This window comes from Hyaena hyaena, unplaced genomic scaffold (genome assembly GCF_003009895.1).
Source record: "Hyaena hyaena isolate Hyena2069 unplaced genomic scaffold, ASM300989v1 scaffold_89, whole genome shotgun sequence".
Lineage (NCBI taxonomy): Eukaryota > Metazoa > Chordata > Mammalia > Carnivora > Hyaenidae > Hyaena > Hyaena hyaena.
The window spans coordinates 1664189-1681670 of NW_024080719.1; the positions used below are offsets into that span (position 1 = coordinate 1664189).

The 17482-nt window shown below is 47.2% G+C and overlaps 1 protein-coding gene across 2 annotated transcripts in view; it reads left to right on the plus strand.

Moving 5' to 3' along the window:
• FHIP1A (FHF complex subunit HOOK interacting protein 1A) overlaps positions 1-17482 on the plus strand; it is a 250636-nt gene that overhangs the window by 230875 nt on the left and 2279 nt on the right. For both annotated transcript variants that reach the window (XM_039234330.1, XM_039234331.1), the window contains 4 exons: positions 1386-1576; positions 4470-5621; positions 11911-12089; positions 12450-12588. In XM_039234330.1, coding sequence (XP_039090261.1) covers positions 1386-1576; positions 4470-5621; positions 11911-12089; positions 12450-12588 — 1661 coding nt within the window. The remainder of the gene's footprint in view (positions 1-1385; positions 1577-4469; positions 5622-11910; positions 12090-12449; positions 12589-17482) is intronic.

The window sequence follows — 17482 nt, forward strand, 5'->3', positions numbered from 1 at the left end:
GTTTGTTATGTTGATGAGGCCAGTCCAGGACCCCAGTGTGAAGATGGAGGCTGGTTGGCAGGAGACCCAACCATGTGATTAGAGGGTTACTTTCACCCTTAGGCCCAGTCCCCTGACCTCCAGGGAGAGGAGCGGGGCTGGAGGTTAAATCAGTCACCAACGGTCAGTGGTTTAATCGATCATGTCTATGTAATAAAGCCTCCATAGAAATCCAAAAGGACCGGGTCCAGAAACCTTCCAGGTTTTTGAGCACATGAAGATGTTGGGGAGAACAGTACCCCCGGAGAAAGGTCTGCACCCTTCCCCCACACCCTGCCCTGTGCCATCTCCTCCGTCTGACTGTTCCCCAGTTACATCCTTTTATAATAGAGCGGTGATCCAGGAAGTAAAATGTTGCTCTGAGTTCTGTGAGCCACTGCAGCATATTAACTGATATCCAAGGAGGTTGTTGGAACACCCGATTTATAGCGGGTTGTACAGAAGCACAGGTGATAGCCTTGGCTTGTGATTGTCGTCTGAAGTGTGTGTACGTGGGAGGATGGCCATGGAGGACTGGACCCTTCACCTGTGGGATCGGATGCTATCTCCGGGTAGATAGGGTCAGAACTGAGCTGAGTCAAAGGACACCCTGTTGGTGCCTGGAACCTTACTGGCTTGTTGGTGTGGGGACACCTCTTCTCCCTGTCCCCAGCTCCCGTGTTGGAACTGGTGACCGGAACACCTTTAGCCACCATATTTTTTCGGGGTCAGCCACAAGAATACGAGAGGAGGTTTGCACTGTGGGGTGGGTCTCTGCCTTTTCATGCAACTGCGGTCATTCAGCAGCTGCTGTGAGCCAAGTTTCTGGGACTATAAAACAAATCTGTTAAGAAAGCCCTTGCTCTGGGAGCACGTTGTACTCAGTGTCTCAGTGTACTGAGATGCTGAAATAATTGTGACTCTAGGTAAGTGTGCTTTAGGAGAGGGCGGTGAGTGTAGTGGAGGGTGGGAGCAGCTGTCTTGGAGCAGGCAGCCCTGGAAGCCTTTCTGGAGAGGTTGACACTGAAGCTGGCCTTCATGGGATGACAAGACATTGGTGAGGCAGGGAAGGGGGAACACATTCCAGTTGAGGGTTACAGTAGGTGCAGACGTGGAAGCAGAGGGATAGCAGACCCAGTGAGAGAGGAGGCAGTTCCTGAAGGTTACGGCATGAAGACCCTCTGCAAAGGGGTGCTTCTGTCAGAAGAGAGAAGCCCTCGACAGGTTTTAAGCAAGCGAGTGAAGCCTGGGGGCTGGTAGGATGGATGGATTGAGAGTGGGGAGAGGATGCAGCTGCCTCGGGCCATGACGAGTCCTGATGGGAACAGACGTTGCAGACACTGAATGCAGCCGTGTTGTCTTTCCAGGTATCTGATCCCTTGCAACCACATGATGCTGAGTCAGAGGTGGGCTGTGAAGGAGAGAGACTGTTACTCTGTTTCTGCGGCCAAGCTGCTCGCCCTGACCCCCGTCTGCTGCTCCAGCGGGATCACCCTGACGCTTGGGAACCAAGAGAGGGATTATATTCTCTGGTCAAAGTGTACGCATGATAGTTCAGGTAAAAGGAACTCGCCTAGTGAATAAGCTTTAAACAAAGAAGATGCCATTCCTCCTGAGGATATGTGTCTCTGTGGGTCGACAGGGAAGATTGCAGTGAACCCCATTTTGTTTATGAATGACTGAGTGGGGGTCTTGTTCTGCTTCATGTTAAAAAATTTTTTTTAATATTTATTTATTTTTGAGAGAGAGAGAGAGAGAGAGAGAGAGAGAGAGAATGAGAACGAGCTGGGGAGGAGCAGAGACAGACATACAGTATCTGAAGCAGGCTCCAGGCTCTGAGCTGTCAGCACAGAGCCTGATGGGAGTCAAACTCAACAAGCTGTGAGATCATGACCCGAGCCAAAGTCAGAGGCTTAACTGACTGGGCCACCCAGGCGCCCCCACCAGACCTTTATTTTAACTAGGCTTTAATGGGCATCCACAGAGTATCTATATGAAAATATGTGCCAGCATGTCTTTTTAAACAAAATGAGGGTGGAGATGTGGAGATGGTTATAGCTGAGATAGAATTAGTCCTTATTTTAATTTCCAAAATGACCCCTTTGTGGGTGCTTGCCTGCCAGTAATATATCATCATAAATCTTAGAATTTGTGATATGGTGACCGTATCCGATTCATTTGGTTGGCCTACTTAGGTTTTTTCTTTTTTTTTTTTTTTTTAAGTTTGTTTATTTATTTTGGGAGAGAAGAAGGTGCCCACTCAGGTGTGGGAGGGGCAGAAAGAGGGAGACAGAGAATCCCTAGGAGGCTCCATGCTGACAGCATGAGGTGGGAGAAGCTTGATCCCACGAATTGTGAGATCCTCACCTCAGCCAAAATCAAGTCAGAGAGTCAGATGCTTACCTTACTGAGCCACCCAGGTACTCTGAGGGTTTTATTTTTTTTGAATAAATACTTTGTTTGTTTGTTTTAATAGGAGTTATAGTACTCATGCTATTTGCCAGTTACAGTTGATCTTGTACAAGTAAAATTTATTTATTTCTTGAGAGACACACAGCACGCAAGCAGCAGAGAGGGGCTGAGGGAGAGAGAATCTTAAGCAGGCTCCACCCTCCACGTAGAGCCTGACGTGGGGCTCCATCCCAGGACCCTGAACCAAAATCAAGAGTCAGTGTTCAGTTGACTGAGCCACCCAGGCGCTGCACAGGTAAAATTTAAATGGTCACCTATATCAATCACCCTGCCCTCTGGCAGGCAGCTGAAACAAAGGAGCCTTTGTTCGTCTTTGGTGGTCAGAAGGCTCTTTCAGTTCACGATGGTTCTGCCTTTCCTGTGACCACTAGGAAAGGGTGCAACCGTGGTACTGACCCCAGTATTTTCAGTGTGTATTCTGATATCCCCAAACAATGCCAGCCTGTCTCTCCAGGTACCATCCTGTTAGTTAAAGTATATTTTGTCTAAGAGCTGGACTACTTGACTAAGAAAATATCAGGGTGTTTGGTGTAAATGCAACTGTTAGAAATTAAGGTTGTTGTATTGATTCTTGGTCTTTAAATAAAGATACAGTGTATCATGGAAATTAATAATTTATGTGACAGTACAGCAAGTTATTTTAAATATATTTTCCTGTTCGGTAAACTAGTCTAGATATCTTCTATTTTCCCACCAATAGTCATTTTTAGAACACAGTTGACAACTGATGGCTTTTTTATTTACTGAAAGTTGTTTCAAGAATGATTCCGGGGCCGACCTTGCTGCAGAATTCAGAATTTAAATTAAAGAAGCTATTGTCGAGTGCCTACAACTTACCACATTCTTCCCCTGTAATCACATTTAATCCTTTGAAGAAAGCAGTATTTCCATTTTACAGATGAAGAAACATACTCAGAGAGAGGAGTTGACTTCTTTGAGGCTACGCAGCTGATGGGCCCTCTGAATCCAAATTCCACATTCTTGCTGCTCTTGCACTCTGGGATTGCCTTACAGTAGAGGAGTGCCCTAATGGATGGACAGTTGCGTAGGTGGGTGGGTAGACGGGTAACACAATTTACAATTCTGGCCTGGCCTGGTAGAGACTTAGATAGTGCAGAGACAGGAAGCTTGCAAAGGTGTGGCTTTGAACAAAGTAGGAACAGGGGTTGACATGAGATGGCCTGTGCTTGAGTTGTGCTCTGCCACTGACTAGTTGGGGGATCTTTTGTTCCTGAGCCTCAGTTTCTTTGCCTGTAATTGGAGAAAATGATATCTGTCATATAGGGCTTTTGGGAGGAGTAGTTAGTGTTGAAAAAAGCACTTGCCGTATAAAATCTCCATTTTAGAAATGGTAGAGTTCATTGGGCTCTGTGCTGACAGCTCAGAGCCTGGAGCCTGCTTCAGATTCTGTGTCTTCCTCTCTCCCTGCCCCTCCCCAGCTTGTGCTGTGTCTCTCTAAAATAAGTAAACATTAAAAAAAAAAAAAAAAAAAAGAAATGGTAAAGTTCTGGGGCACCTGGGTGGCTCAGTTGGTTAAGCGTCAGATTCTTGATTTTGGCTCTGGTCATGATGTCACAGTTTGTGGGATTGATCCCTGCATCAGGCTCTGCGCTGACAGTGTGGAGCCTGCTTGGGATCCCGTCTCTCCCTTTCTTTGCCCCTCCCCTGCTTTCTCGCTCTCAAAATAAATAAACTAAATTAAAAAAGAAAAAAAAAAGAAAGAAATGGTGGATTTCTAGGTCTCTTCTATGATTCTATAACTTCTCTAAAGATAGACATTCTGTTCTTTCCTTCTTAAAATCTAACCATGTTTTTACTCAGAAATCATTTAATCAGACATTATTAGGGCTAAAGTAGCCGGCGAGACAAAATCTTAGCAGCCAAGTGAGTCACATCTGTGTCCACTACCTTTGTCTCCCCCACCTCCTGTAAGTGTGAGAAGGGGGCTCGTTCTGACCTGTTTCTGCCTCCCGTGGCAGGGGCCGTGGAGCAGCCACTGCCGCCGGCGTTCTCGCCATCGGCCTGCATCGTGGAGTACGGCAAAGCCCTGGACATCAGCTACCTGCAGTACCTGTGGGAGGCCCACACCAACATCCTCCGCTGCATGAGGGACTGCCGAGTCTGGTCCGCCCCGTACGACGGAGACTATCCCGACCCTGAGACGTTTCTCCAGACTCTGACGGAGGACAGCGCGGTCAACTCCACCTGTCCTGTGTTCAGGCTCCCGCAGCAACTCCACAGGAAGACGGGCTCTCCGCGGCCTCCAAGAAAGGAGAAGAGCCACACGGAGCTGGAGTGGGATGACAGCTATGACACCGGCATCTCCTCAGGGGCGGACGTGGGTTCTCCTGGGCCCTATGATGATCTGGAGAATTCGGGCCGACCAGCACCAGTCGACCCCCCCAAACACATCCAGGAGATGAAGAAGAACGCCATCCTGCTCTTCAAAGGGTCCTACATCGAAGAGTCTGACTTCCAGGATGATGTGATGGTGTACCGGCTGTGTGCCGAGAAGGACTCTGAGGACACTAGGAATTTACAGGAAGAAACTGCCAGGCCCTCAGGCCAAGGCCAGACTGAGGCTCAGGGTCCTGCCCTGAACAACGGCCCCCTGCCCAGCCCTCCGTCAGACACAGATTCAGAGGAGGAGCGTGATAGGGACAGTTCAGACCTGTTTCCAAATGTGTCCCAGGAACCGAAACCAGAAGAGGAGCCGGAAATAGCCGTGCAACCAAACGCAGAGTTAGCACCTCCCATCTCCGAGGCCGAACCCGACTCAGACCCGATGGTCATTAACCCGGGGGGTGAAGATTTCATCGCCCAGTATGACCAGATCATTAAAGAACTGGATTCGGGCCCCGAGGGCTTGACGGAACAGAATTTTCCCTCACCTGATGTCTTGCATCCCAAGAAAGAGCAAGAGGGGAAGGAAGAAGAAGAGAGCAAAGGAGAAAAGGAGGAAGAGGAGGAGGCGGAGGGGGAGAAGGCCCTGGAAGGGGAAGAGGACGACTTTGATTCTTTTATAGCAGAAACTCCCACCATCGACAACGTGCCATCCCCATTTGGGGTGAGAGAGGAGACTGCCTTTGCCAGTCACCATCCTGTGAGGACTCAGAGCACTCCGTTCACAGGTGATCTGCAATTGCTTTCTGCTTTCTGCTTTTGTAAGGACTTGTACATAATGTAACAAGAAAGTAAGGTGGAGGTAAGGAGCGTTATCAGTTTACCTAACAGAGGGGTGAAAGTATATTTGTAAAGACCAGAGAGACGTGGTTTCCTTTTATCTTGTTCCTCTGGCAGTCTTTTCCCCCCCAGCCAATCAGATTATGCATTTCACACCTTGCTAAGTGTCTGATAAATTAACGGGACGGATGAAGCCACACAGGAAATCCAGTCTTATTATTAATAGCTTCATTTATCTGGTCTATTAATTTTTCTCCATAGCCATGTGTTTTTATGCGTATTGGAGAACGTCACGGTTTCCCCCACTAGAATATATGCTCCGGAAAGGTACAGGTGTTGGATTGTTCTGTGCTCTTCCCCAGCACCTGAACAGTGGACGGAGCACAGGGCAGGTGCTCAGCATACCTGCTGAGTAAAGGCAGCTGTGTACACACGTCAGAGACCACTGGAGTTACTTATGTCTTTTCTTAATAGCTCATTTCAGGTAACTGCAAAACCTTTATCCAAAAATAAGTAGAGTAGACCTCCATACACCTGTAACTCTGCCAGAGAATAGGTGTGTTCTGGCGTACGCCCCTAACAACGGGTAGGAATCGGGTAAGAGCCAAAGGGATAGGCTAGGGTATCAGACCTGTGGATTGCGGTGAGGAGTCATGATAGAGAACGTCACTAAATATTAGCCAGTAATATCTGAATCTGCAAATCAGGATGAGGAGGGAATTGGGACAGAGGGTTCATCAAACTCAGGGAAGGCCGGCATGGGACCCCTGAGCAGTGTCCAGGTAGCAAGGAGAGGTACCCCCTTTAGGGGCTGATACTGCAGAGGGACAGACAGTGACCCTGGAGTCCAGCGTGTGGGGGATTCTGGGCTCTAGCACTTCTGGCTGTGAGGTCCTAAAGCCTCCACTTGCTCTGGAGAGAACTGAATGGGATCCTGGGAGGGTGTGCGCACGTGTCGTGTATGTGTGCCTGTGTGGTTATTACTCTTAACAGGAGCCCCCAGCAGCCGTTGCCGAGGCTTGCCTTTCTCTGGCAAGCAGGGAGCTGCTTGGTGAGACTAGGCTGCACTCCGCCTCCTTGGGTCCCCCCAAACAGATGAAATCACATTATCTTCTGGCCCAGCCTAGTAGGCTTCCTGTGATTTCAAGAAGCTCTTCCGGCCTCCTCCCGTATTTATTCATCTATTTACTGAGGCCTGAAATTTTATTTAAAGAGGGAGAGAGCTTTTAATTCCGCAATTTAAAGGCTTGAGGTTCTAGTTGAGATAACATTTCAGTGTGAATGAGTTTTAATTAAAATCCAATCAGTCAGTCAATCAGAAGTAAGAAGGATTAGATAATCTCAATTTGCCCAGGTGATGGGGAGGGGGAGGGAGAGCAGGAGAGCCCTGGCTGCCTGAAGGAGGGGCGGAGAGCTCAGTAGAAGGAAAGGGGCAGCAGTAACCTAGCACACACCCCAGTTTTGCCTGGGGCCTGCCCCATTTACTGTGGCCCAGCTGGAAAGCCCCACTTTGCGGAGCTCTCTGGGATGTGAGGGCCACCCATGGCTAATGAGGGTGGTTCTTTAGAATCCCAGCTTTCTCCTGAAAGAGCTTCATCCCTGGGAAATATGTAAATTGAGGGAACAAAGTACAGCTTAAGGCAGGAAGAAAAAGCAAATGCAACACCTTATTAAATAACATCAGTGTTTTGCATAAGATACACCTGAGAACCAACAAAATGTGATGGGAGGTTTTTGATACATACAGGTAATTTCAAATAAAAGTTGGCTTGTTTCCTCCTTTGAAATTTGTACACAGCTTCAGGAAACATCGTTTCTCTTTCCACATATATAAACTTTGTAGTTTCCAAACTTCTGAATGTGTTGTATGGCTGTAAGTGAACTTCTGTCTCTCCATGGAATCACTTTCCACCGAAGTGAATTTGCTTCTCAGGACAATCAAAGCGTTCCATTTCATTTATCTAATTAACTCGATTTGTGCATTCAGCAATCTTTTATTGACCTCCTAATATTTGGCAGGTTCTGTGCCAGATACTAAGGACAGAAAACTCAAGGAATTCATAGACTTTCAGTGGAGACATCAGGAAAGGACTGTACTCAGTGAGAAAAGCATTATTTTTTAGTTTATTTATTTTGAGAGAGAGAGAGAGACGGGGGGCGGGGGGAGGTTGGGGAGCAGAGAGAGAAGGAGAGAGAGAATCCCAAGCAGGCTCTGATCGGGCCCTGATGGGCTTGATCCCACGACCCTAGGATCATGACTTGAGCCAAAATCAAGAGTCAGACACTTAACAGCTGAGTCACCCGGGAGCTCCAAAGAAATGCATTATTAGTGATTGTATGTCATGTCCTATGGGAGCTCAGTGGGGGGAGTGGGAAAGACTTAACAGATGAGAGATTCAAACAATGGATAGAGGCTCTCAAGTAAAATTGGCTGAGAATGATTGGGGAAGAGGGAACAACAGGCAGAAGACGGACGGAGCCTGACAGTGCAGGCACAGGTGTGACAGAGCGTGGATCCTGTGAGACCGTGAAGTACCTGAGAGCAGAAGCCAGAAAGCTTGGATGATGCCACTTTATGGGGAGGGGTCTTTGGGCCAAGCTGAGGAATAGGGACCTTACGCTGCTGGCACTGAAGAAGCGTCCTGGAACTCAAATGTCCTGGAAGTGTTTGAGTTGGCAAGTGATGTGACTGTGTCTGTGTTTGGAAGGCCAGCCTGGAGTAATAGGGAGAGAGAGAGGGCACTGCCACCAGGAGCAGAGGGGAATCTGCTGTCATCGTGGCAGAATTCACAATGCGCTCGTGCTTTGAGTTCTGTTCCTGGGAGAGTCTCACAGGCTGTATTCACACGTATGTACCAAGATGCATTTGCAAGGATGTTTGTTGCGGTGTTGCTTATAATAGAAAAAGACTGGAAACAACCCAAATGTCCACTAGTAGGAGACTGTTTTACTAATGTAGTACCCATGGCGACTGAATAGCTTGAGGCCTTGCGCTGCATGAGACCACTGTGTGTGTGCTGATCTGGGACAGGCTCTAGGATAGAGTGTTCAGTGGAAAAGCAAGGTGCAGGACAGGGTGTGGAGGCTGTTGTCATTTGGTCAAAAAAAAAAAAAAGAAAACCCAGGACAGACAGACAGACAGACAGACACACACACACACACACACACACACACACAGGCAAGGTAGTGTGTTGGTATGGAGAAGCAATACTGGAAACAGATGGGCTGGATTACAGCCGTGACTCTTCATTTATTGGCTGCGTACAGTTAGCGTTCTGCCTCATCCTTCAAGGGTTAAATAATGAACTTCGTAGGCTCCTGTAGAATATTTAAGTAATTGATAACATGAAAAGTGTGGAGCGCTTGGAACACTGCCTGGCACATAGTAAGGGATCAGTGCATGTTTTAAGTAATAATTCAGTTATTATTGTTTTATTATATATGTAAAACACTCCCGGAAGAATACGTTCTAATTAGTTAACAGGGGTTGCCTCCCGAGAGAAAGCCTGTTCTTTATGTTTCTGTACTGTTCGAAGACAATTTAAAAAAATCATTTAAATCTCTGCTAAAATAGAAAGACTGTTGCCGGAGTCCAGACAAGCAGTGATGGGACTCTGACCTCAGGCAGAGCTGGCAGGGAGGTGGCGAGCAAGACCCGTATTCAGGAGGTATTGCTAGTGTGGGACTGGCGGAGCCGAGGCACGGAATTGATGGCTGCTGCGTTCTTGGAGTTAGAAAATACGGGAGGAGCAGGAGGGTCGACAGAGGCAGGGGAAGAGGGCACACGAGAAGGGGGAGGCATGAATGACACGTCGTCTTAGTTATTCTGAGAAGTTAGTACTTGCTGGGTGGGGAGTTTGCCTGTCCTCCTAGAAGAAGAGAGGAAGAAGAAACACATTGTCCACCCCCGTACACACCTGTAGCTTTCTGAATTGTAGCTGAGTTTTTTCTGATTTTCAGCCGCTTGGCAACTGTTTGTTGCTAAGCAGGTTTTTTTTTAGTTTAAGTGCTGGAAATCAACTAAGAATAAAAGAAGGATTTGAAAGGGTTTCATAGATATCTCTTACTGCATGTGCCTAATGAGTTGTCATTAATGTCATTAGTGGATTATGACAGTCGCTGGTCTTGACCTACTGTTGTCATTCAGAACAGAGATGGTGATGCCACTCACTCGCTAGAGGGGGCCGATCTGTTTCCCTCCCCTGCGGGAACGGTAGACCGTACCCGCTCCGCTCTGGTCACTTGCACGGTCAGCTGGATGGCCGCACAGGCAAAGTACAGTCTTGGGCCGTGAGGGGCCAGCTGTGGGCTCCCACTACGGACATGTGTTTCTAGGAGATTCTATCCACCTAAAGTCACTTAATTCACCTGCCTTGGCTCCCTCTGGAGGGAAATAGATGCTGAACCAGGGACCGCAGGTGAGCAGGGGGTGGGGGGCCTGGAGGGAAGATAGGAAAGACCGGGCCAAAGTCGAGGAGGATGAGCCCAGCAGCCTTCACCCGGTGTCTCTCTCTGAAAAGCTTGAATTGGGTTGTGATGCCTTCCGAAGAGTTACCAGTGATGTTTCTGGGGTTTTTGAGGAAGCCTCATTAAGGAGCCCTCAGAGTGGGATTCTAATCCAGTTTCTGAATGTGTTTGGCACACTCCCAGTTGTGTTTTGTGAGCAGGGCCTCTGCGAAGGCTCTCTACTCAGAGGTCAGTGAATGCCTGTGTTGTGAAAAGCTCTGTCCCCATCCCAGAGATGAGAAGGTTGAGGCTCATCTAAATACATGAAGAGGTAGTACCTTTTTGTTGGAGGCCCCGGTAGAAACATCCTCTGTAACCCCGGCAGCAGGAACATTGGCGTCATCCCTGACCTGCCTGCACGGGTAAGGGGTTTAGGTTTGGTGTTCCCATTTCTCACAGACAGCTTCTCTTTCCTTGCAGAGAGTTTTACTGTCTTCCACCACCAAGGCTTCTGAATGAAGCATCTCGTGTTGAAGCATGTTTTTGTTAAACTGCTATTAATGTTGGTGATATCTTCACAAGGCCGTGTATTCATCAAGGGTGATGTGCTTTTGTTACAAAGATGCGATGGTTTAGAGGCATCATCAATAGCTCCACTGGGGGAAATACAGAATTCTTATTCATTTTGCTTAATGGACCGCTTTTATGGTAAAAATGGAAAATGTCTTCAAGAAATTTTATTAATGCCAGATTAATTTTTTTGATTTGCCCTGTCTTCAATGAATTCCAACATAAAGCATATTAATTTTCTCACGATCCAAATTAGTCAAAGCTCCTTTTTGCCTAAGTATTTATGAACTACTGTGGCAGTCATATGGATTTTCTTTCTTGAGGAACCTATGGCACATCAAACTACACCTTCCCAAACTGAGTCCCTCTCCTCCCTCCCTCCCGTCCCCCACCTGAAAATTACAGTGTTGTTTCCAAGCTGTCCAGTGCTGTTAAAGTTATAGCCCAGGCCTCATTCACCCCTGATTTTTCTCTTCTTCTGTTTCTTACAGTTCCTGTTTACCATGTTGCTATTTGGTAAACATAGTTTGTATGCATTTGGTAGTCTTTACTAACACAAAGGTTTTCTTGTTACTATAACTTTTGTTGGTTTCTGATGTTTGTATGAAGCCCTAGAGCATGCATCTTAATGAGATGATTGAATATTAGGTTTTTGAGCTCTGGTAGTTCTGGGAAATACAGCAACATTATGGAGAAGTATATTTTATTTTTTTTAATGTTTATTTTTGAGAGAGAGAGAGAAAGCACTAGTAGGGGAGGGGCAGAGAGAGAGGGGACAGAGGATCTGAAGCAGGCTCCACGCTGACAGCAGTGAGCCCGATGTGGGGCTTGAATTCACGAATCGTGAGATGGTGACCTGAGCCAAAGTCAGACGCTCAACAACTGAGCCACCCAGGTGCCCTGAAGTGTATTTTAATTTTTAAAATTATGCTTCCTCTGACTTTTTTCAAGGTCTGTGATAATTTTCAAAGTATCAAAACCACTCTCAGAGTCAAAATATCAGTTCCCAGGCACGTATTTCTGCTTTCTCTTGGTGCTGGTGGTTTGCTGCCTGTTCTGCTTTGAGGCAGGAGAAGACCCGGCTCTCTTTGCTTTTTCTGTATTTGATCTGCACCTGGTGGGCCTGCGGTTTGGGAGCGGTGGCCTCAGTGGCTCCTGAGTTATCAAGGAAAGAGGTCCCCGGTGCTGAGCCAGCCCTGAAGACTTGTGTTCTTCCTGCAGGCCCATTCATCAGTGTGGTCCTGTCAAAGCTGGAGAACATGCTGGAGAACTCTCTGCATGTTAATTTGCTGCTTATTGGGATCATCACTCAGCTAGCCAGCTACCCACAGCCCCTCCTGCGCTCCTTCTTGCTCAACACCAACATGGTCTTCCAGCCAAGTGTCCGCTCCCTCTATCAGGTACGTTCCCTGAGCCCATATCCATACCTGTTGATTTTATGGGTGCTAAGGAGAGGGCTGCTTCTCTCCTTTCCTCTGTGATTTTGTTGTTTTTCTAAAATCCCTCGGTTCTAATTCATTTGCTCTCCATCCCCGTCCTATGACACCAGTTGTGTAGATTATTCTAGACAAATGGCAAAGCTTCATTTTAGTTTGATGTTTCAAGGGTGCCCTATCGAGAATACCCAGGCAGTTAAAAACAAGCAAATGCCTAATATCATAAAAGATCCTGCAATGAGGGCTGTACCTGAAAGATCTATTGATAACTGAGGGTGGAATTCCATTGTGAAGCATTAACATCATTAATGTTGCTTTTGGCAGGTCCTTGCATCTGTGAAAAACAAGATTGAGCAGTTTGCTTCTGTGGAGAGAGACTTCCCAGGGCTCCTCATACAAGCCCAGCAATACCTGCTCTTCCGAGTGGACATGTCTGACATGACCCCTGAGTCACTAACCAAAGGTAAGTCCGGTGTCTCTCTGTGAGTCTCCTCCAGCTGTTCTTCCTTTTTCCCCAGCCTCCTGATTTGGGTTCACAGAGGCTGTGCTGGCTCCTGGGCCTTAAAAGCATCTAAATACACTTTTGTTTTTACCCCACAGGGAGGGGCCTCCTCTTTGTGTTTTGAAACCTAAAGAAAAGTGTCCCCTGCGTGCACCTGGCCTGCTCCCAGCTGGGAGGGCTTCATAGGACATTTGTTTCCCCGCCCGACAGTGGTTCAGGGAAGGAGTGCTGTGTGTTGTTGCTTGGCTAGAATAAATAACTTGGCGTGTATGGGCCAGAAAGGCATTATGTGCATGCTCTGAACTATTTTTTGGCCAGTCCTGCCCTGAGGAGGGCATCCCTTCTCTTTCTTACATTTTCAGAGACTCTCAAGCCCCAAATAAATGTGCTTTAGGGCTCTGGAAGGTAAAAACTATTCATCTGGACTGGGAGAAGGAGAAGCTGAGCCTAAAGTTTCTGAGAGCGCCCTTTTGTCAGCTTTAGAGGTGCCAGGCGGGGGGTGGGCGGTGGTCGATGCCCAGCCGGAGAGCCGAGACTGGTCCTGCAGGCCGGCCAGGCCTGGGGGCACCCCCGCTTTGCCTCCCTTTGGCCCAGGCTGGATGGATTTAATGGCCAGTTTTCTTCCGAGCCACGACGTACACCAAGATGAATGCAAACTGGGAAATGCCCCGTACTGCACTGGCTTTTGCTCGTCACACCACACGGACAAGCCAGGCTTCCTTGTGACCAGTGAACAGTGGAGAGCGGGGGGCTCCCAGTCCCCAGCTAACGGCATGTGATCAGAAACAAGACTGAGAGTGCGAGGCAGACATGTGACTCAGGGCAAGTTTTAAACCTTTAAAGGAAGCTGAAAAGACCCCAGAACTCTGATGGTTTGACCTTGCCTCTGTGTAGCTCTTTCATCTTGGTCACTGGGCCTCACTGGGCCTCATGTTCCTTGACTTTTAAATGACGAGTTTGTTTTCCATCTCAAGTCCTTTTGGCTATAGAGCTCTGGCTGTGAAGAGCATGCAGGGCACTGCAAGGCAGGTTTTGAAAGACAGGTGGGCCCTGTGCCACTGGGAGATGAGGGGGCAGGCTCCAAGCTTTGGCCCTGGAGAAGAGTAGGCCAGGCTGGGCTGGGCCTTTCACGGAGGGGGAGTAGCTACCCCCACGTCTCTGTGGGAAGGTGGGCTCCGGCCCCACATGGCCTCTCCTAGCTCATGGATTGCTGGTCTGTTAGCTGAGTTCTTCCTGAACCCAGAGCACGCCGCTGGAGCCCACCTGGTGAGCGTTAGCTTTCATGCAGTAACGAACCACTGCAGTAACTCAGCGGTTTAAGAGAAAGCCATTTGAGTGCTCATGAGCCTGTGTGGTTGTCTGGGTGATCTGATCTGGGCCAGCCTCGGCTGATTTTGGCTGGACTTGCTGGTGTGTGGCTGTCAGTGGGTGGCTGGATGTCTGGGATGGCCTCATTCACATGAGTGGTTGCTGGCTGGGGTGATGGAGATCGTGGAGGTCTATATTACTCATCATCCAGAGGGTTCCTTAGCCCTGGCTCATCAACATAACAGTTGTAGGGTTGCAAGAGCAAGAGCAGGATTATACGAAATCTTTTGAGGCTCTGTTTCGGGACCCAAACAAGGTCAATTCTGCAACATTCTGTTGGGCAAAGCAAATCATTGAGCCAGCCCAGGTTCAAGAATGGAGCAAAACTTCCACCTCTCCATGGCAAGAGCTAGAAGAATTATGGCCATTTTTATAATCTATAGACAGAAGGTGACTTGACTCTTCTTACATTACACTCCATGCTTGGCCTTCATTTGTATTTTTCAATTTGTAACATGCTTTCCCAGACAAACTTATTTTCAGTAGCACTGTGCAGTGGGCGAGGATACTACTGGCTTCATGTTCATAGAAGGCAGCTGAAATTAAATGATAAAATGAGACCCAGTCAGCCAGGGTCACGAAGCTCAGGTGCCTGAGCCTGTCTTGCCCAGTGTGTGGAGCCAAGGGCACAGACGCTGACTGGCCTCCTAGGCGTTCCTTGACCCACACACTCTGGACAAGGTGGGGGTGGGGGTGGGGTAGGGGATCACTCACACCTTGTGCTGTATCCTGGCTTCAGACATGTTTCATGGCGGCGGATGCCAAGTATGTGCCCAGGGGAACTTGTTCCCATCATGTACAGATGTCAAATTAGCCATAGTTGATGCTTTCTAAAGTCTGTAATGTTCAGGGGGCTTTGACTTGTTAGAAGCTACTCTCAGGGAAGAAGACTTTCCTTTAACAGAATTTTGCAGATTAATTTTCCAACTTCTTTCAGATTCGCAAAGTGACACCCTCTTTTCAACTTAAAAAATCTCTAAACTCACAGAATGAGAAAGCTGTGTGTCCCCTCACACAAAGCTGACCACCAAAGCATTGAGTGTGATGTGATTGCCTATAAATGAGTTGAATCCAGGAGCTTGACTGAGAGATCTGGCCACACACGGGGGTTTGCTGTGTGTGTGAGCTGTGTGCTTTGTCTAGCACTGTGGACCTGGGGGTGAGCCTGTAACAGATTTCTCACCTGACTTTTAAATCTTGCCAGTGTTAGTCTTGAAAACCCTCTGTTGCAGCTTTTCAGACCCAGGGCAACATTTTAGGAAACAACTCCTGATTCTGACATTTATTTATACTTTTTTATATTTTCCTTCTTCCCTGCCTCTTTCTGCAGGTGCTTGTGTGTGCTTGCTGAGCCGTCTGATGATGGGTGGAACTCAGGTGCTGTAGCTAGTTCCCCAGTCATGCAGCCACTGCACTCCTGTGGCCTCCTGGCAGCCCTGTGAGAAAATGAGCCTCCCAAGAGGTGCCTGGGTAGATCAGTAGGTTAAGCAGCTGACTTGGGCTCAGGTCATGATCTCACGGTTTGTGGGTTTGAGCCCCACATCAGGCTCTGTGCTGACAGCTTAGAGCCTGGAGCCTGCTTCAGATTCAGTGTCTCCCTCCCTCTCTGCCTCTCTCCCACTTGCACTCTCTCTCAAATGTAAATAAGAACATTAAAAATAATAATAAACCAAAAATGGACAGACTTCCTGTGCTAGCTGTCACTTTGTCATCCTGAGACTATTGATCTCTGGGATCAGCCACTTCCTCTCAAATACTTTCCAAACCGCAGAGGCTGTATTTACTTGAATTTAGTTATCTTTAGAGTCCTTTCACTGATCTTGAGTTCTGGGAAGGAGGTCCAGGGGGTGGTATTTCCATTTTACAGAAAAGGAAACAGAGACGTTATATGATAAGCTAGTTGCCAGATGGGAACCATAACTTGGTTCTCCTTGCTTTTGAACTGAGAGCTTGACGGTGCTTGGTGACACACTGAGAGGCCACTCCTGTGCTAACGGCCCAGTCTACTGGGAGGGGTTCCCTGTGAGTCCTAGGTCCCCCTCACTGGGCATGCTCCCACTGCTGCCTATTAGTGAAGACAGTTCTTGGATTCAGGTGGGCCAGTGAGCCTTAGTGATGACACTTTTTTAAAGTGATGACACTTTTTGAGTTCATGGATCAAGCTAGATAAACGAACCACAAAAGCCCTTTTTGGGAGGAAGGAGTGGAAGAAAGAGATGGAGATGAGGAAAATGAACCAGCTCAGATGAGGAAAGTGAGCCTAGGGCCTCAGCTCTGAGAAAACTCCACGTGTGGTAGGGGAGAAAAAACAAACAACACGAGGTTAAAGCGCAACACAGGCCTTCGTTGGTTAATAAAATGGGATGGGAGGCTAGAGCAGGGAATGACATCTGGGGCAGGAAACAGGAAGTCTGTGAAGTCAGTGGCAGCTGAATTGCTGATAATGTGTCGGATGACCTATCAAGAGGTCCCTGTGTACATTATGCCTGTTGACCCTTTTTTTCCCTACGTCTTGTTTGTTGGTTTTTTGAGGTATAATTAACATACTATATTAGTTTTTAGGGTACAACATTGATTCATCAATTCTATGCATTACTTGGTGCTCATCACGGTAAGCGTAGTCACCATCTGTCACGAAACGATCATTACCGTGTTACTGACTATATTCCCTATTTTCATCTCAACAACTTACTTTATAACTAGAAGTTTGTACCTCTTAATCCTCTTCTTCTATGTCACCCGTCCCCCTACCCATCCCTCCTCTGGTGACCATCCGTTTGTTCTCTGTATTTAAGAGTCTGTTTTTCAGTTTTTCTTTGTTCATTCATCTTGTTTCTTTAATTCCACATGTACGTGAAATCATATGGCATTTGTCTTTTTCTGTCTGACTTATTTCACTTAGCATATACTCTCTAGGTTCATCCCTGTTGTTGCAAATGGCCAGATCTCATTCTTTTTTATGGCTGAGTAATATTCCATTATATAGGTACTACATCTTCTTTATCCATTCATCCATTGATGGACATTTAGGTTACTTCTGTATCTTGGCTCTTGTAAATAATGATGCAGCAAACAGAAGGCTGCATAGATCTTTCAAATTAATGTTTTTGTTATCTTTGGGGTAAATACCCAGAAGTAAAATTACTGGATCATATGATAATTCTATTTTAAATTTTTTTGAGGAACCTCCATACCGTTCTCCACAGTGGCTGCACCACTTTGCATTCCCACCAACAGTACAGAAGGGTTCCTTTTTCTCCACACCCTCCCCAACACTTGTCGTTTCTTGTTTTTGATTCTAGCCATGCTGACAGTTAGTTGTAAAGTGAGATTTCATTGTGGTCTCATTATTCAGATCTTTTGCCCATATTTAATAGGATTATTTGTGTTCTGGGGTTTGAGTTGCTTCTTGACTCATTTAATCCTTACAACTCTGTGAGGATTTTGACACATGAGGACATTAAAGTAGAGAGAGGTAAAGCAGCCT